Source organism: Coccinella septempunctata, chromosome 3 (assembly GCF_907165205.1).
Source record: "Coccinella septempunctata chromosome 3, icCocSept1.1, whole genome shotgun sequence".
In the NCBI taxonomy this organism is placed as follows: Eukaryota; Metazoa; Arthropoda; class Insecta; order Coleoptera; family Coccinellidae; genus Coccinella; species Coccinella septempunctata.
In genome coordinates this window covers 30,922,104-30,946,456 of record NC_058191.1, presented here as the reverse complement: position 1 = coordinate 30,946,456, position 24,353 = coordinate 30,922,104, and the positions used below count along the sequence as shown (strand labels likewise).

Sequence of the window (24,353 nt, the reverse complement as noted above, 5' to 3'; positions counted from 1 at the left end):
AGTATAGGGATGATTGCAGGCCAGCGTTCATCAGGCTTGGAATATTGACATTTCCTTGTCTTTATATTTTGGAATTGTTGATCTATGCACATAAAAACAAGGGTAGTTACGTGCAGAATGGGAATGTCATGAGTATGAAACCAGGAGTAGAAATCTGTACAAAGCAGGTTTCCTCAGACTTACTTTGTCACAAAGAGGCCCATTTTATATGTCCATTAAACTATATAATAAAATTCCTGCTGAAATCAGAGAATTTTCTCTGTGAGGATTTAAGACTGTTATGAAGACGTTTTTGATTAAGTATGCATTTTACGCAATAGAGGATTTTTTGAACGAGAACTTGTGTCTTGATCCCGCAGGAAACTTGTGTATCGATTTCGATGTTTAAATTTGTATTTTGATTATTTAATTATCTAATTGTATGTCCATTTTGTATTTTGACGAATGCAAACAATTTTCGATTGTAAAGCATGAATAAAGACTATGATTATGATTATGATTAATTAATTTTTCACGGCAACCTTTCACGAATTATCAGAAAACTTCTTCTCAACTAATGGCACGATCAAGCTAATGATGGTTTATTTTTATTCATAAAGATAGTCCGGAAAATTTATTTATGTTCAAGAGAACTTTTTCAATTTCTTTTCTATAATTTTTACTTTCCTAACTATGTCGAAAATATCTATAGTTCTTGATATTCTATTGTATTTCTGGTTTTCTCTAGTGGAATGTTTGTTTTTATCTGAATTACGTTCTATTCTTCAACTCTAAATTGATTTTTTCTTGTTTTTTTTTCAAATCATTTGCACTGAAATTGCTATGTAGAACGAATCCGTATGTGCAAAAATACATAGGGTATTCTATTTCAATTGAGAAAGTCGAGGTTGTTTCTGATAAAAGTACACTAAAAATAGGAATATTCCATCAAATGCGCTTGTGTCTGTTGTTCTTCGCTTCATGAATATAATATTTTTCGTTTTGTAGATTTTCATACATTATGCCAACCCTATAAATGGAATCAAAATACGCAATAACATTTTAAAATTCGATAAGACAAGACTTATACTGTGTTTTGCAACATAATCATTTGGCAGAACTGGTCTAATATAATATTATTCAGTCGTTCGCAGGACTTCATCGGCAGGATCAGGGTGCGCTCGCAAGCAGACATTCCCCTGCCTCATTATGTCCTAGATCTATCCCTAGCATGTTTCCGTTGTCTAATGACCGAAGAATTGCATGACCTACTAAAGTTCAATCTCGAACGCCGCCTTCTGCAACGGGTTCACACACAAATTTCAAGTGTTTCGATCCTCCATCCTCCCGTATTTGCCGATAGAGAGTTAGAAGGGACCCTCGTTTCTCCTGGAATTGGCGGCGATTCGTCGTTCCACCTGAGCGCCCGTCAAAAATGGAATATTTTTTTCTGGGTCTTAACGTTCGATCACGTTTCGGAAGCTCCCATTGTGATGATTCGATTTATCGGAGTCCGGAAGGAGGGGAGGCATCACTGGTATCCTACCTATATGGGAGTTATTGTAGGAGAAAAGTATTATGTTGTTACAAGAGCGAACTCATAGAAATTTAACTGCAACACAAAATGATATAGTAATGCCCACGAGAGTCTTGTCTCGTTTTCGAGACGTGACGAGAATGAAAAATTTGGAATCTCATGTTCATATTCCCCCCTTTTTTGAATTTTTCTCAGATTTTCATACAGATGGCTAATCTGGGTGTTGCAGACGTTGACCCATTAATATGACACTAAGCAGGGGGAGTTTCTTAATCTGACGAAGCGAAATATTTAGGTATCACCCTAGACAAAGGTCTAACTTGGAGAAGCCATATGAAACAAGCCGTTGACAAAACCAAGGCAGCGATGAATATGCTATACCCGCTGATAGGTAGAGAGCCACATGTCAAATGAAACAAAATTGAAAATAATCAAAGCCGTTGCTAGAGCGCAACTGACTTATGGATCAGGTGCTTGGGGATTCGCGGCAAAGAGCCATATACAAAGAATTCAGGCAACAGAAAACAAGCTACTACGATGTGCCATAGATGCGCCTTGGTTTGTCAGGAACAAACAGATAAATCGAGATTTGAAGTGGGAAACCATCACCGAATTTATGAAGAGGAAAGCTGAAAAGTTATTCGAAACACCGAAGGAACATCTAAACGAAGAACTCAGGAGACTAGTGGACTACGATCCGGAGGAAGACAGAGGAAGAATGAGAATTTACAAAAGGAGACCGCGAGATCAATTGAGGAGAGATTAGAATGAGTACGGAAACTTATTAAAACTATACTAAGAAGATAACCTGAGTTGTGGTTTTTGTTTGACATTAATTGTCTCTGTTTCTGTGTGTTGACAATTAATGTCAAACAAAAACCACAACTCAGAAGATTTTCTAAAAAATAGATTTTTCGTCTGATGAAGGAGTCTGATATAGACTCCGAAACGTTACGGAATTATAATTTCAACGTTATTTATTTTGAGTTCATTGTCAGGCAACAATTTTTTCTAGTTAATTTGCTCCTGACAAATTAGTGCAAGAATTTACGCAGGAGCAAATCGTTGATTTCATTTTTAGTTGATTTTGTTTCAGAGATTGGGAGTGAAAACCCTAAATAGTTTATGAAGAGATGCAGAATCCTCCCAGAAAAAATTTCAATCGATATCTGAAGGAATGTTATGCTCTTGCACTTTCAAGAAGAATGCGAAAACAATTTGAAGACCAGAAGAGGATATTATTAAAAAAAACTGATTTTCAAATTGTGGCCAATTTTATTGTTTTTGCTTGCTGCAACTGTTAGTTTATATTTTTTTCGTTATTTTTGAATCAAGCTTCAAAATAAGAAAAAAGGCCACTGCGCTCGAGATTGTACTCGTGACATTTTTTTCGCAAGTTTGGCGCCCACCTACACATTTTCGTCACGCTTATATTGTTAGATCAAAAGAAGGTATACTTCAACATGTAATAAATTACATATTGTATCTTACGGCCGTTTTCATAATCAAACCCAAAGTCCCTTTTATTTTAAAGCTTTCTTCAACCCTACTAAAAATGACAGTAAAGGAAGCTTTAAGCTCAAAATGACTTTAAATTTGATTATGAAACTGGACGTTAATCTGACACGCTCGACTATGTAGAATGACCGCTTTTTCATTATTTTGACAGGCTGTCCTAGACAATTCTCTCTATATACAGGTTTAATTTTTGGTAGAAGTACTCTACAGGGTTCAAGGTATCTCCCCTTCTAGTTGGGGAGCCGACGATGCTAAATCGGGATTTACTCGAGAGTCATGGAGACCTAATGGATTTTGAAGGTTAGATGGTAGAAAGAAAAAAGGTTTCTATGATGTACTATATGTACTTTCAGCGGTGGGGAAAGCGTCTGCAGGTTTTCAAAGATGTAAAAAATCGTCGGATGTAGATATTGTATATGCCCTACACATGTCTCTGATAATAAATTCATGTTAATCTGACAGTTGACTGAGTGGTGGGGCTGGCAGTAAGGAAGAGTTGAAGAGGGTAAAAGAAAATTTTTTCGAGCGTGTCCGATTTTAAGAGTACATATTAATTGTCCCAAAGAAAGCTACTTTTCAAGAGACTGATGATTCGGGCGTGAAGCAAGGTCACAGCGGTTCTTTGAAAATGCAAAAAAAAATCGTAACTGGTGCATACTCGAGCATGTCAGATTTTTATACAGATGGTTTATCTCAGCATTGCAGACGTGTTGACTCATTAATTTGATACGAATCAGAGGGGTTTTCTTAATCTTACAGTTTGAAGATGCTAGCAAGGAATTTTTTGAAATATCTCCCTTCCTGTACCTCTAATCGTTTCTGTATTCATTATGAAAGTTGTAGATAATAAAATTCTATACAAATTTTAGCTGAAGCAATTTTTCATACCCACTACCGTTTTCGAGCTAGAGGGTTATGAGGGAGAGTAGCTTAGCCATACACATGGGAACGGCCAAGGTCAAGGTAGAAACCCAGTTTAATGTACAATCATCGCCATATATTTCAAAAACGTTCAAACGTAAAAAAAATTGCTACCGACAAAAACAATTTGCAGCCCAGGAGAAGGGATAATTCAAAAAAACTGATTTTTGTGACCTTTATGGCCAATTTTTATTGTTTCGGCTTGCTGAAACTGTCAGATTATATTTTTTCCGTTATTCTTGAATAATTAGCTTCAGATTAAGCAAGAAAGCCACCGTCTGGGGAATGTACACGTGACGTTTTTTTTGCAACATTGGTGCCCTCCCACAGATTTTCGTCACGCTTTAATTGTTAGATTGAGAGAATGTATACTTTTCTACATGTAATGAATCACGTATATTTCAATCTGACATGCTCGAGTATGTAAAATGCAGCTGTCCTAGACAATTCCCTCAATATACAGGTCTAATTTTTGAAAAAGCTAGGTACTCTACCGGCCACAGGGTCCGAGGTATCTCTTTTTATATTAATCTGACAAGCTCGAGTAAATCCAGAATTTACCTTTTGGGCTCCCCAACTATGTATATGACATACAATCTGTGGTATCAATTTCCATTTTTTGAATCCGATATCTTCAGAAATAAAGTAATTTTTCAGGGTTGAGGCTAATTCTTGTGTATCTCAAACTTCCACAAATGGAATTATGATCGGAGTAATAGGATGCCTTTCCAGATCTATTAGAGATACTCCCAAAAAGGATTGATAACGAAATAAATGGCAATTCATAATCGAATATCATCAACTAAAAAAATATCTATAAAAACGAACCAGAAGAAGATTTCTGATCTCTCTTGATAAAAAGGGAAATATTCGGGCAATTCATATATCCCCGTTTCAACAATATGAAGCATTTCCCAAATTTCCATACGAAAACAGAGCTGCATACCAATATTTTCCATGACCTAACGTCGAAAAGAAGCATATTCGACTTCACACGAGTTGACTCTATTCCCGAGACGTTCGTACTCCCCAATGTATTTGTTATGGAGTCTTTCAGTGGATATTTCCAACACTGCTTTAAATTCTCATCGAAGGAAACGTATATACTGACAACAAATTTCAATTTGTCCCAGCTTCTGCTTTCAGCAGCTCTGAAAGTCTGGGAGCTGTACTTCAATTACAGACAGACCTTATAGTTTTTTGTTCTGGGCGTGTGCACTGTGCACGCTGATGAAGTTACATGTTCGGAATCACGAGTAGAACGTGGGTGCTTTGCAACTGCAGGTATTTGTGTAGTTTTTCGAAGAAGATTTACTCACTGAAATGGTTTGTATGGGGCAGAACCTGAGCGCTTAGCTTCGAACTATCCTGGAAACGCTAATTACCAAAATTTCTCACTAAAAATCTACTGCAGTTTCCTCATGCTTTTAAGGAAGTAAATCCTTGAATAGCAGTTATATGTATGTCAAAAGTTATGAAAAGCATGGAAAGTTATTACGTAAAAACCACTTTTGAAAAAATGTTTCTGCAGATTTCAGTGGCGTTCTAAATTAAATGGTTTAAAGACAATTTCTGACATATTTTCTTTTATTTCAATTTCCGGGTAACCAAGAACAACAAAATTGTTTTTGCACAACATATTCGTATTTCATTTTCCTCATATTTTCTCGAACCGAATATACAGGGTGTTTTCAAAGGTGAGGCTTTTTTTTGACAGAAGGTAGAACTCATCAAAATAAGTCGTTTAACCAAAAATTGTCTAAATAAAATAACCAAGATGGCTGAGATACAACCCCTAGAAGTTCGACAATATTTCATTGAATTTCAAGTACGAGACTGTGGAAGGTGACTCCGGCATCGTGAAAACGAAACGCAACATAAACATATGGCTGGACAATAAATGATGGTGCAGTACCAAGTTTATCGGATTAGATGCGTCAGGTTGAAAAAAAAGTAGAAAATCGAGGCAGTTTCTTGAAAGTGCTTATGTAAGTTATGTTGAAAAAGTGCTATGATGTTTCCTCATTTCATCCCATTTTTACGACGATTGTTGGAATGTTCGTACAAGAAGATTGTGATTCCCATTGTAAAAAATTTTGTAAATAATTTGGACGAAATTTTTTGGTGAGATTTTGAAGTAATATTATCTTTTTTCACACTTGTGTCCCAAATCTCTTCTGACAGTTCGTATTAAAATGAGAACAATTTGGCAATCCTAAGTTTACATTTTCTTTACCACGTAAATATAGAACGAGCCAATGTCCTAAACGAAACCACATGGTCGAATCAGAAGATAAATTTTTACCCACTGCTTTGCGGTAATTCAGCTAACAAACGATATATGGTCGTATTATAGGATTTATTTCAGTAATCATTTTCAATTTTTTTTCAACATTGTCATTTTGAAAGTTTTGCATAGGTGATTTTTGGTGAAACGCTTCATTTTGACCAGTTCTACCTTTTGTTACAAAAAAAAACTTCATCTTCATGTACTTCAATCCCTTTCAATCAAAATAACCCTGAACATTCAGAAAATTTGTCCATATTGTCCTTGATCCAATAAATACCTAAAAACATTTTTCTGAGAAAAAATTTCTTTTTACTCACAGATTGTTGTTCCATCAGTAAGACAATCTGTCGTTTCGTTATAAGTTGGCCGTGACAAAACGAAACGAATCGTGGCATGATTCACAACGATAATTAGACTTTCAGAAGCGTGCATCAGAAGAAAGTAATGAACCTAATTACGAGCAGTTTTTGTAGACTGTTGTATTGAATTTTATTCGAGATCATTAGCTTGGAAGATTAATTTACCTGTTCCTTTCTGATTTTACAATTAAACATTAACACTTTGTGAATACGAAACGAAGCTTTTGTGGCCTATAAACTATTGTGTAAAATAGACCTAATTTTTTATTTTGAACTGATAGCTAACTTCTGGCGGTTAACTTTCGTGACACCCTGTACACATAATCTAACGCACTTGATTGTATATTGAATTTTCATTAAAAATACAATATACTCTTAATATACGAGGATGTATTGATATCTAGTTAGCCTAGACCAGTTCCATGCATAAAAAAAAATTACGTTACCATAGCAACGAACAATAAGTCATTAAAATTGTCAATGTGAAGTTTGAGGTCAAAAAAGTAAACCAGAGTTACGCAATAAATAAAAAGAAAGAAGATGTCCACCGAAATTGTGAAAATCGAAAAACTGGAGTATCGAGTCATCATCAAGTACCTGCATTTAAAAGGGTTAAGAGGTAAGCACATTTACGAAGATATGCTCAATACCCTTGATGATCAATGTCCTTCGTATGCGGCTGTGAAAAATTGGACTGCAAGCTTCAAAAGAGGTAAATTTTCCATTGAAGATGATGAACGATCGGGAAGGCCAGTTTCTGTAACAGTCCCCGAAAATTTCGATGCAGTTCATGACATGACGAGTGACATGATTTTATCAAACCGTCGAATTCGGCTAAAACGGATATCTAAAGCACTGAATATTTCATGCGAACGCGTTCATCATATAATTCACGTCAATTTGGACGTGAGAAAAAAAGCTGTAAAATGAATCCCCAAATGTTTAAATGTTGACCAAAAGCGTGCAAGGGTAGAAGCATCGCGTTCGATCTGTGCTCGATTTGAAAACGATATAGACTTATTAAAACGAATTGTTTATATGGATGGACTTGGGTACATTTCAACGATCCAGAAACAAAGCAACAATCGATGGAATGACGACACTCTGGTTCTCCAAGACCTAAGAAGTTTCATGTCCAAAAATCTGCTGGAAAAGTATTTGCTTCTGTGTTTTGGAATTGCAATGAAGTAATTATGATTGATTTTTTGGATAAGGGTAGAATAATAACCGGAGATTACTATTCGACATTACTGTCCACTTTACGGGAAAAAATTAAAGAAAAAAGACGCGGATCGCTTTCCAAAGGTGTTTTGTTTTTGCAGGACAACGCCCCTGCACACAAATCCCATGTTGCCATGCAAAAAATTCGTGATATAGGGTTTGAATTACTAGAACACCACCAGATTTGGCTCCATCCGACAATCAACTCTTTCCTCAACTGAAAAAAAGTTCAAAAGGTCGAAAATTTTCTTCCAACGAGGAGGTTATAAAAGCTGTGGTGGTCTGGTTTGCAGAGCAAGAAGAAACATTTTTTTTTGAAAGCACTAGAGATGTTGCAGGTTCGCTGTAATAAAAGTATCCAATTAAGAGGAGAATATGTTGAGAAATAAAATATTTGGACATGGAAATTTTGTTTGGTTCTATAGTAGGCTAAGAATTTACAATATATCCTCGTACTGTGTTCTCTATTTCATTCAAAGGCACGACTTGAAAATAATCTGTGGAAAATTTTTCGATATCTCAAAGCTTATATTTTACGTCGATTACAATCAAATGAATAAAAGCCGAGAATTTTTTTTCAGTAGCCTTGTCGAATTTTTCCATCTCATTTGTACCCTCTTGAAACATTTCCTCAAAGCAAATAAGAAATACCCTCTCTTTTGTCAGTAATTTGTTCCTTCTTCTCAATACCTGCAATTGGACTAAGAAAATGCGAGGCTGGACCTGCAAGGAATCGATGAGATTTTCTTATTATGGCACCTCTTTTCTTCAGTGACCGTTCTGAGAGCAAAAAATCCACTCTGAGTGGGAAATTGAGTTGGCTGAAAACGTAGGAAAGAGATTTCGGGTCCAATCCTCCAACACAATAATTCGAGATGTCCCCCACGCTGAATAAACATCTCAACTGGGTTTACTCACTCCTATAGGTATTGTATTGATCCGTCGGAGGGATGGAACATCGATGTTTCTACATCGATGTGTGAAGTCCTACAATAAACTATTGAATATTGAATCAACGATTAATTTCTCCAAGAAAACTATTATTGATTCAGAACAAACCAAGGATGCGAGTAAGCATAAGTCACTCATCTAAACTGTTAAAATTTGAGACTTTGACTTGTTTATATTTTAACAGAAGATTCCTAGGTCAAGAGAAACACTTTTTTTCTTTACCATGATTTCCAATTCGACACGGTTGAAATGATGTAGGCTGTTGAAGATGAAAATTTAGTTTCCAATGATAAGAGTTTATCCAATGGGATAATTTTCGGAATGAAGTTCTTTATTTTATTGATGTGATGAATCTTTGTCGAACACAAAATTATATTTACATCTCTCAGTTTCTCCATTATGACCAAAACATCGACCAGATTTTCAAAGCATTCAACTCTTAACAATGAATTGAACGCCCAATGGTGAATATTTTTTCAATTTCAGAAATAGAAATATTCCTAGTTAAAATATGTCATTTAAACCCGAGTACACCGACTTATTTAAGACAAGATTAACGATAATTCGGTAATAGCTATAGTAACTGCTATAGAAATCAGAGAAATATAATCGAGTATTAACGTTTATCTCGCCTTAAATAAGTCGGTGCACACGGCCCTTGATAAATTGTTACAATTATTTATCAATGTTTCATTTGAGCAAATCTTCCTTGGAAGTAATTTTCGTAAAAGAAAATTATCTACAGTAACGACTACTATACAAAAATGTACTAAAGGATTCTTAATACGATTTTCACAAAAAAAAGACGAATTTTCACATATAATACGACTTTAGATGAAATTTTGCTGGCAAAATTTCTCGATTGTGTTATGAAAGTTGGCAATTTCGCGTGTGACATTTGTATCAAAATTTGGAAAAATGTCAAGAGCGAGATCGCCGAAAAGCAACCAACTTGAATATTACAAGAGAGAAAATTTTACCTGCTCAAATTTCATCTCGAGTGGTATTCGACATGACTATTTGACAGCAAAATAAGTCGAACAGTGATATTTGACAAATATTCGTTTCCCAAACTATTTTGAATTCGAGAAATATCAGAATGTTATCGCTGAAAAGCTATAGGTCCTTTCGTTTGCATAGGAAGTGAAGCACTTTTCTACACTCGGTATAATTTACACTCGATTTTAGTATTCGTTTGCTGATTGGATTTACACCAGTGTAGAGGAGCTGTAGTTTATCTACACCTAGTCAAAAGGAGGTGTAATATTAGTGTTCTGTGTTGTGAAATGCAAAATTTGATATTGTCACGGACGTACCAGTAATCTACTTCAAAATGGATACGATCAAATTTAAAATTTGCGATAAGTTCATCACTTTACAAGAGGATGAAAAAGAAACAAATCTTCTGAGAAACGTAACCATATATTGAATCAAAATTATTAGTCTATGAGCGTGACAACCTAACGTCAGTGTTTTTTTCATTCGTTTGCGCAACTATTCTGAAAATCAGCTGATTCAAAGTGAAGTATAGGTTACACTACACTTAGAAACAGACGAAAGGACCTTATGTTGCTAAGTAATGATAACGACCTAACCTAACCCTACAAGGAAGCAATGAATAATGAGAATTGATTCAGGTGCATACAACAAGTGTTACGATCTGAATCGAACTAGCCATCGTCAGGAAAACGAAAGAAGAAGAGTATATGCTGACCATGGTTTCGGTCTCGTTTGACCTCTCGTCAGAGCAATACATCCATCGGAGGAGTTGTGATGCTATGACGAAGTCAGAACAGTGCCATGAATTCGAACCTTTCAGCGCTCTTTTTTCTAGCAATATATGATTTTTGCAATCTCCGAATTGAAGCCACTGGATACATACCACTATCTGCACTCTGAGAGTTAGGGAATTAAGTTGGTCCTCGCTTCCTGTCAGATGTCGCTAGGGTGTATTCATACATCATATCCGCTACTGACATTGACTAAAGAGGTTGGCAATTCATTCCAGGTTTGATTTGTGTAGCTCTGACGATGTCAAATGAGACCGAAACTAAGATCAGCATTGACTATTTCTCGACGAAATGGTGTTTCTGTTAATATTTTGAGTAGTAACAGTTTGTTAATTCGATAGAGATCGTAACATTTATTATTCACTTTCCTTACTCCTGGAGGCGTTAACCATTTATGATTATTATTTGTTTTTTCATTTTTTTCAAATTGATTTCTTAATAGAAGAACCCTCGAATGGAGATAAGTGAACATACTTTTTTAATTATTACCTACTATTAGGCGTTATGATATATCTACCTTATTTTTATTTTGTTAGTATTTGATACTCGCATATAAAATGGGTTTGGAATATTTCTTCAACTAGTAACTCGACATAAATCCACTGATACGTCAATTGATTTTTATAACTTCATTTTCTGGAAACGAAATTGATTAGCTGATTACTATAAAGATGAAATTTTGAAGATTAATTAACCTCAACCCTCAGATCTGTTTCTGTAATAATTTCTTGCATATTATATAGTGACAGGTTTATTCAGCCACTAATTGAACCATTTTTAATGCGTGAATTATTAACGACAAAGTTCTCGAACGTTTTTTACATTTTCGATGTCGCCATCGATATCGTAAAGGTCCCTTGTTTCCACATCGACGTTTTCTGCCCATCCCTAGTCTGGTCTGGTCGTATCTGCCGGATCCCGCGCTATTAACTTATCGAGCAGCTTTTGTCTGGACTACGTAAACAACCGTTTCACATTTTCCAATCCGACCGGAAAAATTGGGAAAAAGACCCTACAGCTCCGGACCGCATATTCGGAGCAGAATGTGGGGATCAAAGGGCAAGGCATGAATATTTCAATTTGGTTGCAACATCGAGAGTCGCTATTGTGCATCATGTCAGATGGTGGAGAGTGGATATGTAAGGCGAGGCAGGAATTGGGTCGAGGAATCGAATTTTCTATGAGGTACTTGTTTGGAAGGAGAATTGTTTCAACATATTCACTCAAACGTTACTGGGAGAAGAGCAGGGATATTTTGGGCGACGCGACGCGTCGTAGCTAGTGAAACGAATTGAAATTCAGATAACGACATGGTTATGATTATGGGTGAATGGGTAGAGAGAGAGAGATCCTGTGAGCTTTCAACTATTATCAAAGATCTGATTAGGTACCTAAATTACTCAGTGGAAATCGAATGGATTATTCCTTACAAATTAATTGATGTTGTATTTCGAAAAGCCGTGGCTCAACAATTGATCACGTATAAATTTCTCTTGATCCATATGGCTTATATTAGGTTATCTGAAACATCTTTTCTAGATATAACGAGGGTAGTTGAAGTTGTTGTTATCTTATTTTTTTATTTTTGATCCTCAATGCGAGAAGGAATCTCACATATCCGATATCCAGCTCAATAGAGCAGTAATGGTTGCAACAGGAGGGGGGTTTGAGAGGGGACACCGTATCCCAGTTTGAATATGCAGCACTGAGTACGCAAACGGCAGTGGGCCGAGGATTACCGCAATTTCGTATGTTCAACTCCGTAAGACGCACACTTGTTTAGAGAGAAAGATGTCAGAACAGTTCATAGTTCACACAACTGCTTTTGGAGGAGGTTTCACATTTGTATGGGGTGACATTTGTTTGAAATAATCCCTTTTGTTTTGCATGCTCTGATTATGAATTGAATGGTGAGAGGAAAAAAAATTACCCTCTGTGTAGAATTTGAAGTGTTCTTATTTTTGGGGATTCTATTGCAGCTCTTACAAGTTAAGTCAGAAAAAAACTGCTAAACTCCAGATTCAGTTTCTCGATTGACCATTTCCATAAACTTAAATTAATACTTCAGATGCTCTGGCTACACCTACTAAGACCAAGGCACTCGGGATATATATTATGTAGAACACTACTAACAATAGACGATCTTGAATATACCTACTTCATAAATTTAATATTCCATTCATTCATGCAATCGCACCCTAAAAAGCTAAATAGGTTCAGGGGTATATTTTCATGAGTGTATTCTTCAACGACTTTTTTAGCAAAAAACCTTCATTTTCACATGTCTCAATTTTTACAAACATATATGTATATTAATCATAAATACCAGCCAGACTGAATCGAATACCTACTTCATATTCATATTCTTTTTTTTCACAATAGTGAAACTTGAGAATGAGTCGTTGGAAGCCAAATATTAGAAAACTCCGATTTGCTTTCTAAATTCCCATTTATTGTCTGAAAAAAGAAGATATATTAATTTTCATTTTTTACAGTAGAAAATGCTATTGGGGTATCAGCCGTTGTTAAGAAAACTCTTTTTGCTTCAGCTCGAGCTTTCGGAATTTATTGTTTATTTCTTCATCAGGTGCACTTAAACATAAAAAGAAACATTAAGAAGACACGATGAAATGACGTTAATTTGAACAATAAATCTCGAAATCTAGAGCTAAAGGTAAAAGAGTTTCCTTAGCAACGGTTAATACTCCAATAACTCTTTCCACTGAAATTACATAGATGGCAAATAATAGGTAGTTCATTTTTTACCACACAACTTGTAACAAATAATCAAAAGAGATACATTTCAGATGAGATAATTATTTTTTTATAGATTAACTAGGAAATGTGTTATGTCTTATCGATCATACCATATAGACGAGACTTAATGAAAGTCTCATCTCTTTGGTGTTGTAGGCATCAACAAATTGAACGTTATAACTATACAGAGTGAATCTTGGACTCGTACAAATATTTAAACAGTAGATTCTCGAGGTCAAAAGGAACACTTTTTTTTACCATTTTTTTCACATCGTGAAAAAGAAACAGGCTGTTGAAAAACCATAAATAAGTGTTCTTTTCAGTTCTATCTCACAAACGGTTTTATGGAATGTAATGAATTTCGGAATATAGTTTTCATTTATTCGATTAATCTTATCCGGACACTAGATATCACCCACGTACCCACGTCTGTCAGTTTTCTCATTATGACTAGGTACCACAAAAATAAAAAAATTCAATTAACCCAACTTTTGAAAGTAAGTAAGACGCTGTCTGATGAATATTTGTACGTTTTGTAAAATAAAAGTATTCTTTATGTTTTCTCGTATAATACGCCGTTTTCTAGTAATCTGACGTTAAAAAATCAAAAAGTATCTGTGAAATTGGAAAAATTGGGTTTGCCTGAATACAACGTTGTTTTGAGATCCACAGATGTGTAGTGTCACAGATTGAGCTAGTTATTCTGAAGGAAATTTTGTTTTTCCAGGGGTAGCACAGCTCATTATGAAAACTTATAATGGCAATATATTTTTATCGGCGCCGAATCGGAAAAAATGTTATAAAAAAAGTGTTTTTTTTTACCTCAAGAATCTAGTGTTAAAAAAATATTTTCACGAGTCAGACAAACCCTGTGTAGTTTTCAGGACTAGACAATAGTCATATGCCTAGAAATGAACAATGATTGGGTACAATCTTCGTCTTGACAAAATAAAGTGCAAATATGGGCAAAGACCATGGGCATACCTACTGGTTAGGTAATATTGTCGGTTCAAAACGCAGAAGAAGAATGGCGCTTGCTTCCCGAAACGTTTAGAGAGTATTCTAATATTGGAAGAGCCCAAAAAATCCTAGTGCAAACTTTACAATTAGTGCAGGTCAGCACTTGATGACTAGTTCAGGTTAAAGAAGTAGTAATATAGAATATTTCGAGAATCAAAATTTTTTTGTCTTCATAATAAATCAATTCTTTGGAGAGCATTTTTGTATCAAAATTTCAAGAATATTGTAATTACTATATCAGAGAAATATGAAAACTGGATTCGGAATAATAAAATTCCGTAAAAGCCCCTCATTACAGTTAAACTGTTCCCCGAACTCGTCAGTATACAATTTGCAAATTAACTCAAAAATTGGAAAACTAATGAAACCTATGCCCTAACGTGTGCGTTTATCCAAATTAATTCACATTAACTCATTGAAATTCAGAATTCAGTTCAACTGACATTAAACAGACTTGTTTCGTTCACTGTTTCATCCCGCAAAATGTTAACTGTTTACGGCTGTTGTAGAATTAATTGAGTTTGAAAACAGGGTTGAAACATTCTTTGGTTTAGTGGAATTTCTCTGAGTATCCAGTATCCACCAGCTGATTCTCGCCCTTGGTAACAGAAAGGGATCCTCATCCGCATTTATCTAAATGTGAAATTAAGTTAACTATTTCGATCTAAAATTCACGGTTACCTAATTTTTCGTATGGAACAATATTTCTGTAGCGGATGAGCCACCTATAACTGTTCAACTATGAGTTTATGTGAGACAAAAGTATGTGGTGTGCACATATGAACCGTGAGGTCTGCCATTTATAGTGATGGATTCGTTAAAAACACAACAAGGCATGTTGGTCATCCAAACTTAGTACGAAACTAGTGGAAATATAAAAAATACTTTTCGTAAACTTCGCAAAATCCAAATAAAGCAAAAACAGACCATCAACACCGGCGTAGTTTTGTTAATTCTAACTAACTCAATCTAAATAATTTCGAATATTATGGATTTGATGTTCAGGATGTATTTTCACTGCTTCCACATATAGATATTGAAATATGTAATAAAATACGAAATTCAGCTTGAAAAACAGAGAACAGCAATTTCCTAAACTCATTGTCGAGTTAGCACTCAAGAGAGTGATTTTAAGATATTGATCATGATATCATGTCAGTTCTTCTATGAATTCTTAGTTTTATTTATTTTTCAGGAACCACAGAAAGCCACAGAAAGTTCTATGAGGAAAAATCCATTTTTCAAGAGGTGAGTAGGTAGAAAGATTACAATGATCGAAACCATCCTACTTTATGTAACACTAGTTTGGAAAAGAGTTTTCGAGTTCTATGAAGCTATTTTTGCTTTAGATATATTATATACAAGGTGAGTCTTTGACTTTTACGAATACTCTGAAAGTAGATTCTTAAAGTAAAAAGAAAACTATTTTTTCCTATTCGCCCCTGATAAAAAGATATAGCCGTTTTAAATTTTCATAATGACCTGTGCCACCCCTGGAAAAAATAATCCTCAGAATAATTATCTAAATCTGTGACACTATACATCTCTGAATCTTTCACTTACACGAAAACGGCGCATTTAAGAGAAAATATGAGGAATACTTTGATTTTACAAAACCTTCAAATATTCATTACATAGCGTTCCCACTTAATTTCAAGAGTTGAGTTCTTTAATTTTTGGTATTTTTATGGTACGTAATGGTCATAATGAGAATACTGTGTGAGATAGAACCAGAAATATCATTCTATTAGATATGGTTTTTTAACAGGCTGTATCTTTTAAACCGAGCCGATTTGGAAAAAAACCTAGGAAAAGTGTTTCTCATGACCTCAAGAATATATACCAATATTAAATACTGACATCTTTGGTTCTCTGGTGTTTTCTGAAAAATGTCTTCATTTCGAAGATACAGGGTGAACAAAATTTTCGACAACCTTTCTCAATATGATCGCTGGATTGGTCGGGGTGGACACACTATAGCCTGTTCAATACCCGGATTTAAACCCCCTACATTATTTTTTGGGAGTTGTATGAGTTTATAAATTCCCGCCACTTCATTGAATGTCATGCGCCAAATTTGAATTTTTGAAAAAAGAAAGTTTTAGCGTTAGAAAAACACAAAAATCTTATTTATTCTGAGATACTATTTCATATCGAACTTGAAGGAGCAAAAGGCTTCCAAAAATTTTGTTACTTTGACAAATCCAAATCGAACTCGAAACAAATGACCTAGAAACTTATGATCACCCGGATTCGTACCTCCAAGCCAACGAAACAGTTATACCATGCTCGTATTCACCTAATTAACAGCGGGGCTGTTCTCATGAAATTCAAAATAATAATTCTCGGTATATTTATTTATTGCAATTCATAACATTCGAGCCACGTTTCAATAAGCTCTCTGTAAAATATTTCCAAATGAGTTCAACTTTTTTGTGCCATTCCATAATGAAAATAATTGAATGAAATAATTTCGAGAATGGAAACGTTCGTAGGTTTATCTATTTTAATTTATTTGACTGCACATGAAAATTTCAAATATCTAACAATTTCATGCTGAAATTTAATTGATGAGGGAATTCTGGGTGAAATTGAATCTTTAGTGATAGAAGTCAGGATGTGAAATTAATTCGCTTACTGAAAAAAAAACTCATTTCATATAGAACATTTTGTATAAAGGACATTCTTGCTGAACTTCAAAGAGAACCACTAATGCTTTCATGGCCATACTTTGAATATCAACGTATTACGAAAGCAAGCAATAGAGCTCCCAATGAAAATTAATAGTCAATTTCTGTACAATTATTCTCTACCTACATAACAAGAACATAACTATAGAGTGATGTTTCAACATTTAATCATATCAACATTGGTTCAGACACAACAGGACAAATCTTCCCGCTTCTGACAATTTCCGAAATACGTGATATGATTGATAATGAGGAGCCAACTCTCTCGCAATTGAGCATTAGGACGCAAACAGTTTGTTGTTGTCAAATTACATTAGCTCTGTTTATATCAACGTTCCTCTACCGTAACAATTGAGAAGAGAGGCTTCGGTTCTAGGGTTTCGAATGGGGCCATATTCATTTTCCTCTAACTCGATTATGAATAATACGAAACAGGATTCATAACTCTCAATTTTCCAACTGTTCCGAATCAGGTTATGGGTTGACAAAAAAATAAAGCCACACTGTGTTTCCGTACCTCTAATGAGATACCTTATAAATATACAACTTTCTTCATCGCATGATATTACTGTCGATTACAGATTTACTTTCATGACTGTTGAATGCATGAGAGTTGGGCAAATATCTCCTAGTGTTGGAAAAAAGATTGCGTGCCCCAGTTGGTAAAAAATTGTCTTTCATACATAAAACAATTTTTTTAATCTACTAGAAAAAACACGAAGAAATGTGGAAATTATATACCTTATCTAATATATAAAATTCTCGTGTCATAGTTTTCGTTACCATACTCCTCCGAAACGGCTTGACCGATTTTGATGAAATTTTTTGTGCTTATCCGGTATCTATGAGAATCGGCCAACATCTATTTTTTATCCCCCTAAATGTTAGGGGTAGTCCACCCCTAAATTTTTTTTTGTATTTTTTAGAAAAATTTTTAATTTCTATTTTTTTATGATACAACATACAAAAATACATACAATCCTCAATTTTTACCCTCCTAAGATCAACCCTTATTTTTTAATAGCCATTTTAGTAATTTAATAATTAGGAAATTATTTATATGGCAAAACAACGTTTGCCGGGTCAGCTATCTATGAGAATCGGCCAACATCTATTTTTCATCCCCCTAAATGTTAGGGGTAGTCCACCCCAAAATTTTTTTTTGTATTTTTTAGACAAAATTTTTAATTTCTATTTTTTTATGATACAACATACAAAAATACATACAATCCTCAATTTTCACCCTTCTACGATCAACCCTTATTTTTTAATAGCCATTTTAGTAATTTAATCATTAGGAAATTATTTATATGGCAAAACAACGTTTGCCGGGTCATCTATCTATGAGAATCGGCCAACATCTATTTTTCATCCCCCTAAATGTTAGGGGTAGTCCACCCCTAAATTTTTTTTTTTTTTTAGACAAAATTTTTAATTTCTATTTTTTTATGATACAACATGGAAATTATTTATATGGCAAAACAACGTTTGCCGGGTCAGCTAGTATAATTATATTTTATTTTATTGAATGAATTCGGGAAAACAAATATTCTAGTGGCTTTCTGCAAAATGGAATAAAAGCGTACCACAAAATATTGAGATAAATTATGATTGAAAACTACACTTATGGGTATAGGGTGATTTCTGTCTAATGACCCATCGAGCAGGGGGTAATAGAGAACCACATAAGGTCGAGTCAGGACCTTACTATATTGTATCCCAAATCGATTAATTTTGGCTGTTTAGGATAATTTTAGACTAGGTAGGTTGAAACGTTGAAAGGAGCTCTGTGGTCGATTTTCGTGAAAAGTTCATTAGTGAAAACCGTATTACGATATCTTTATTTGTCTTGAAGATATAACCAAATTTTGCTATTTTGTCGATTTCGAAGATGTGCCATAACTTCTCTAGTTTCGGAAATATCTGAAAACCGTAAGAACTTTATGCAGGAACTTTGTAACTGGGATTACGACACTTAATAAATTTTTTCTAATTTTTTTAGTGTTGGTGGAAAAAACAACCTCTTAAAATAAGAATGCAGTCTTTTTTTGATATAATATCATACAAAAACAGGGGAGTCTTTGACTCGTCATTCATTTCATTGCTGTATCCCGTTACCGAGAATAAATATACAAAAAGAATCAAAAACAAAACTGTCGCATCGGTGCGATCAAACTTATAATTTCTTTGGGCTAATTGTGACTGTGTGCCCTCCTGTGACTGAAGACACCTAACCGTGACCTACAGATCCTTCCACACTCCGGGTATGCAGCCAGATCTGGCCGCCGCTGTATTATTCTCGAGTCTCTATTATAATTGTGGACCAAAGACCTCAACTGTGATCATCCTAACCCAACCTAACCTAACCTAACCGTGACCTACAGATCCTTCCACAGTCCGGGCATGGTTATAGTCACCAGCCTGATCTGGCCGCCGCTTTATTCTTCTCGAGTCTCCATTATAACTGTGGACCAAAGACCTCCACTGTGATCTGTCTAACGCTAGTTGTTCCCAGTTTTGATTTGCATTAAATGATTTAAGGGATTGATGCAGTATATCCCTAAACCGCTTATACTGGCCTCCTGGTTTCTGAGCTCCCTCTGTGAATTCGCCATACAGAGCTATTTTGGGGAGTCTTGTGTCTTGCATCCTTAGAATGTGGCTGCTCCATTTGGGGGCCCTCGTTACTTAAGTCGCAATTATTATACAACTCGCGCGTTGCAAGACTTCTGCAATTGAAACTTTGTGGAACCATCTGATGTGCATTATTTCTCTTAGATGACGTTGTTGCGTTTGTTTAAGCTGTTTAATATGTCGCTTGTAGGGCGTCCAGCTTTCGCTTCCTTAGAGAAGCGTTGGAAGGACCACTGCTTTGTAAACAGCTGTCTTGATCTTCAGATTGAGTGATTTTGAAACACTCTGTCGTTTAGCTTCCAGTATGCCTTCCGTATTTCCGTGTCTAGGTTAGCCCTAGTATTTATGAAGCTTCCCAAGTATTTGAACTGCTCGACCTGTTCTAGAGTTTCATCCTTCAGGCTGATATCTGTTCGATGGCTTTCTGGCGGAAGGATTTTGGTTTTGTCGATAATGAGTCGAGTCTTTGAATAGTAAAATAATTCTCACAGTAGATTCTTGAGGTCAAAAGAAATACTTTTTTTCTTCATCATTTTTTTTTTTCGAATCGGCTCAGTTCGAAGGATATAGGCTGTTGGAAAACCCTGAAAAAACGATTTTATCGAATGAAATTAAATTCGAATTATAGTTTTTGATTTGTTTGATGAATCTTTTTCGAATACAAGATATCACCCATGTCTTCCAGTTTTCTCATTATGACTATTACGTACTACTTACATATAACTTGGACGCTATCTTATGAATATTTGAACGTTTTGTAAAATGAAAGTATTCTTCATATTTTCTCGTATGATACGCCGTTCGCAAGTAATTTGATATTGAAAAATAAAAATTATCTGTTAAATCCGAAAAATTGGACCCTTAGACCGAATGCAACTATTTTTAAAAGATCCATAGATAGTGTCATATGACTGTGACGACATAATCCTGATCACTTCTTTCTTATGTTTTTTACACATGGGTTTTCCAATGAATTCCTGTAGGAATACTGCTTTCTTTGTTATGTTCTTCAAGTTTTAAATGACGTTATTGTAGCTTTATCGGTATAAAAAATTGGCATTACAAACTTCTTGATATATCGATGTTCGCAATACCATTGTTGAGCAAATATTCTTTTTTCCATAGAGGCGCTTCAGTTCTGTTCATTCTACAGAGATTTTGTGATCCTTGATTGGCGTTGTTTTCATAAGGTACACAAATTCTTTCGAGCCAAATGCTACAATTCGAAATAATAAGTAAAACACCCATTGAAAATTCCCGTCTCATCTCACAAGGCTCCCCCATGAATTATAGGGGCACAAGGTACTTATGAATTTTATCCTCGTCTATCGCCAAAGATATCCTGTCCAACAAATCACCCCGAACGGCCGGTCATCTTCATTCTGCATAAATGCCCCCCTAATGGCCGCCTTATTTATATGCCCAACACCCTCTTCACCAATACAATTAATCTCTGACCGAATCAACCCCTTTCTAAGCAAATTCCATTATTCCGGACCCCGCATATCGAATGTTAAAATCCATTCTCCAAATTGAATATGGACTTCCGACTTCGTGAAAGTCGAAACTGCGAACCTTCTGGTCGTAATTCATGGCTTATGGCGGCAGCGATAGTCAATCGAACATGCCCTAATAATTTCGCCCATTGTTGAAAATTTCAGTTGGTGACCGTGTTTGGTGTTAAACAGTGCGCTTGACAGGGGCGAAACGATCCAATTCATTACGGGGGAGTTTGGCTAAGACCGAAACTAATCTGTCGTAAACAACGGAAACGATGTAAGGTTTGCGACAGTCGCCGAGTCCGTGGGAAACTCATCTTTTTCGGAGAGAAAAAAATAATTGAGGCCACAGATTGCTCTGTAATCTGTGATTGAAAAAATACTGTATTTGACGTGCATTCAAAAAAATTCGTCGTCAAGTAGTCTATGTAATTTTGGTGATGGAAGCTTCCATAGTGCGTTGAGAGTATAAACAGGGATAATAAAATAAAAACAAAAAACACACTATATACTCTACTCTATACCTACATGAATTTATGTAATGAAATTTTGAGAAAACACGTATATACTTTTCAGCTGGCCTGATGATTGTTTTGACAACGGAAATCGAGCCAAAGAGTATAACTTTGAAAGAAGTGTGTTTTTTGTGTTTATTTTATTATCCCTGTTTAGTCTATATAACTTGAAAGGTCCATATTATCTGTCTCAACGTAATTCTTAGCTGTTACTGTGTCATTTGAAGGTTAAGTATCTAGTTAACGTTCTTGATTGTTTTAAAGCCCGTTTGCAACAGCCGAGAATTCTCTAGAAAATTTACTCGAGATTTCATGCGCCGTGAATTATTTACCGTTGCATACGCACTTTCGGTAGAATTCTCTGTTCAGTTGCATACAAAATAATCTCTGCCGTTTTCTTGCGAGAATTTTGTAGATAATTCTCCAGAGAATTCTCGGGTGTTGCAAACGGGCTTAATTAATATAAAAATCATCAAAAAATTATAAAAATAATTTTTGACGATGTCAAAATAGTTATTTTGTAATCATTTACGAAATGCCGCTTGAGACACAAGCTACACAAAATTGAATTTCTCAACGTAGTACATACAAGATTTATTAGAATTTTGAGTGAAATAATTATGAAGAAAGTAATAGTAAATCTTCTTCATCTTCAGCCCGTGTCCATTCATTGTCTTATATGGGCCTCTTCCAGGTTTTTCCATGCTATACGATCTCTTCCTAATCTCATCCACTGTCCTCCTGCCACTGTTCTGACGTCGATCCATCTCTTTTTAGGTCAACACTTCTTGTTGTCCCTCTTGGTCCCCATAGTATCACCTTCTGGGTCCATCTGTCCATTTTAGACTTGCTACTCTTTCTACAACATCTATTACCTGGGTTCACTGACTATTTCGGATATTGTCCCTCAAGGTGACTCCCAGCATTATTATCTCCATGGCCCTTTGTGCAAATCTCAGTTGTCCTGTTGCTTTTTGGGTTATTGCCATGGTTTCCAAGCCATAGGTAAAAACAGGTAGGATGTAGCTGTCATAAGCTTTTCTCTTTAGCTTGATGGGTACCTCTTTGTCTTTAAAGATATATTTCATATTTCCGAATGCCACCCATGCCACCTGGATCCTGCATTTTATTTCCACACCTTGATTTTCTCTGCCAAATTTGAGTTTAAGACCCAAGTATATATGGTGATCCACATTTTCTATGGTGACGTTATCGATGGTAATGTTATATTCATTGTTACTCATTATCTTGTTCTTACTCAGGTTCATTTTTAGGTCTATTCGCTTAGATTGTTCGTTTAACTGATTTAGCCTGGTGTTCAGTTCTTGAATGTCAGGGCTCAGCAAGACTATATCGTCTGCGAATCTAAGATGATTGAGGTAGGCCTGTTTTTCCCATTCAAGCTTCTTGAATACATTTTCCAATGCCAGGGTAAATAACTTGTCGTACGCCTTTGCCAAGTAGTATTTTATCTGTTTTAGGATCGTCATCTATTTCAACGTGGAATGTAGCCCTATTGTGAATATTCTGGCAGAGTATCTCGAATCGATTTTCTTTTCCTCCATTGCTGTTAGAAAAGACCCGGTTTCAATGCTATCAAAGGCTTTCTGGTAGTCTATAACCCACCGATGTAGGGGTATGTTGTATTCCCTTGGTTTTTCAATGACTTTTTCAATTGTTTGTAGATGATCGTTGCTGTTCAAGCCCTTTCGAAAACCTGCTTGCTCTATTGGTTGGTAGGAATCCAGTCTTTTAGTCAGTCGATTGTTGATAGTCCTAGTGAAAAGTTTATAGAGGTGTGACAGCAGTCTTATTGCTCTATAGTTTTCTATTTTCGTATGATCTTTCCTTTTGTATATCAGCATTAAATATGAGCTTCTAATAGTAAATATAGAATATAATTGACAATAATTGTGAAACTATGAAACAAGTCTCTTGATCGCCAACGCTTATGTCAGTTTGATATTTTGTAAACGAATAGGCCAGAACGCACGGTTTTTTTTACTTTCACAAAATTCATGTTCTAAGGAGCTGCCAAGCGATGTGTATTATTTGAATGGTGAGAGCTTGCAAAACGGCAAGTATTTCTCCATTTGAAAATGTTATAGATGAAATAGGCCATTTTCCTGTTGATATCTCTTCGTCAAAAAAGTAAGTCAAACGATAGTTTGCATTCACTGCTGGTGTGTCCGTCTGGTTTGTACAATAAGGCAAGGATCACATAAAAACGCAAGTTGATGAGGTGACGCAGCGTTATTTTTTGTAAAACATAGAATGGAACAAGACCTCGCAAATAAAGCGTGATGGTGACTCAACGCAGACACTACGTGCAGCCAAAGAGTACCTATGAACTTGGTACTCTTTTTCACGCATGCGCAATACGAATCATGAAAGAACCAGAGGACCCAGAGGGTCCGATTCGAACCACTTATATAGTTGCACCCCTCTGTCCTTTACTGCTATCAGGAAATTATTGAGAATTGACAACCACTCAAAAATATTCCTTAGGGAATGTCGAAATACTTTTTGGCGCTGAGTTTGCTGAGCACTCGGTATTCCTACAGTGCAGTGTTTCAAGCTAATCTATTCATCCTGGAGCATCCAGAAGATTACATAATCGCTGTGCCGACATGATTATTCAGGACGTTTTTTAATATATTTCTAGAAGGGGT

At 35.5% G+C, this 24,353-nt stretch overlaps 1 protein-coding gene across 1 annotated transcript; it reads right to left on the bottom strand.

The window, feature by feature from the left end:
- Positions 1–23,171: 23,171 nt before the first annotated feature.
- On the bottom strand, positions 23,172–23,546 carry LOC123310396. Its single transcript, XM_044893866.1, has one exon. The coding sequence runs from the start codon at positions 23,544–23,546 to the stop codon at positions 23,172–23,174; it is 375 nt and encodes a 124-aa protein (XP_044749801.1).
- Positions 23,547–24,353: the final 807 nt, after the last annotated feature.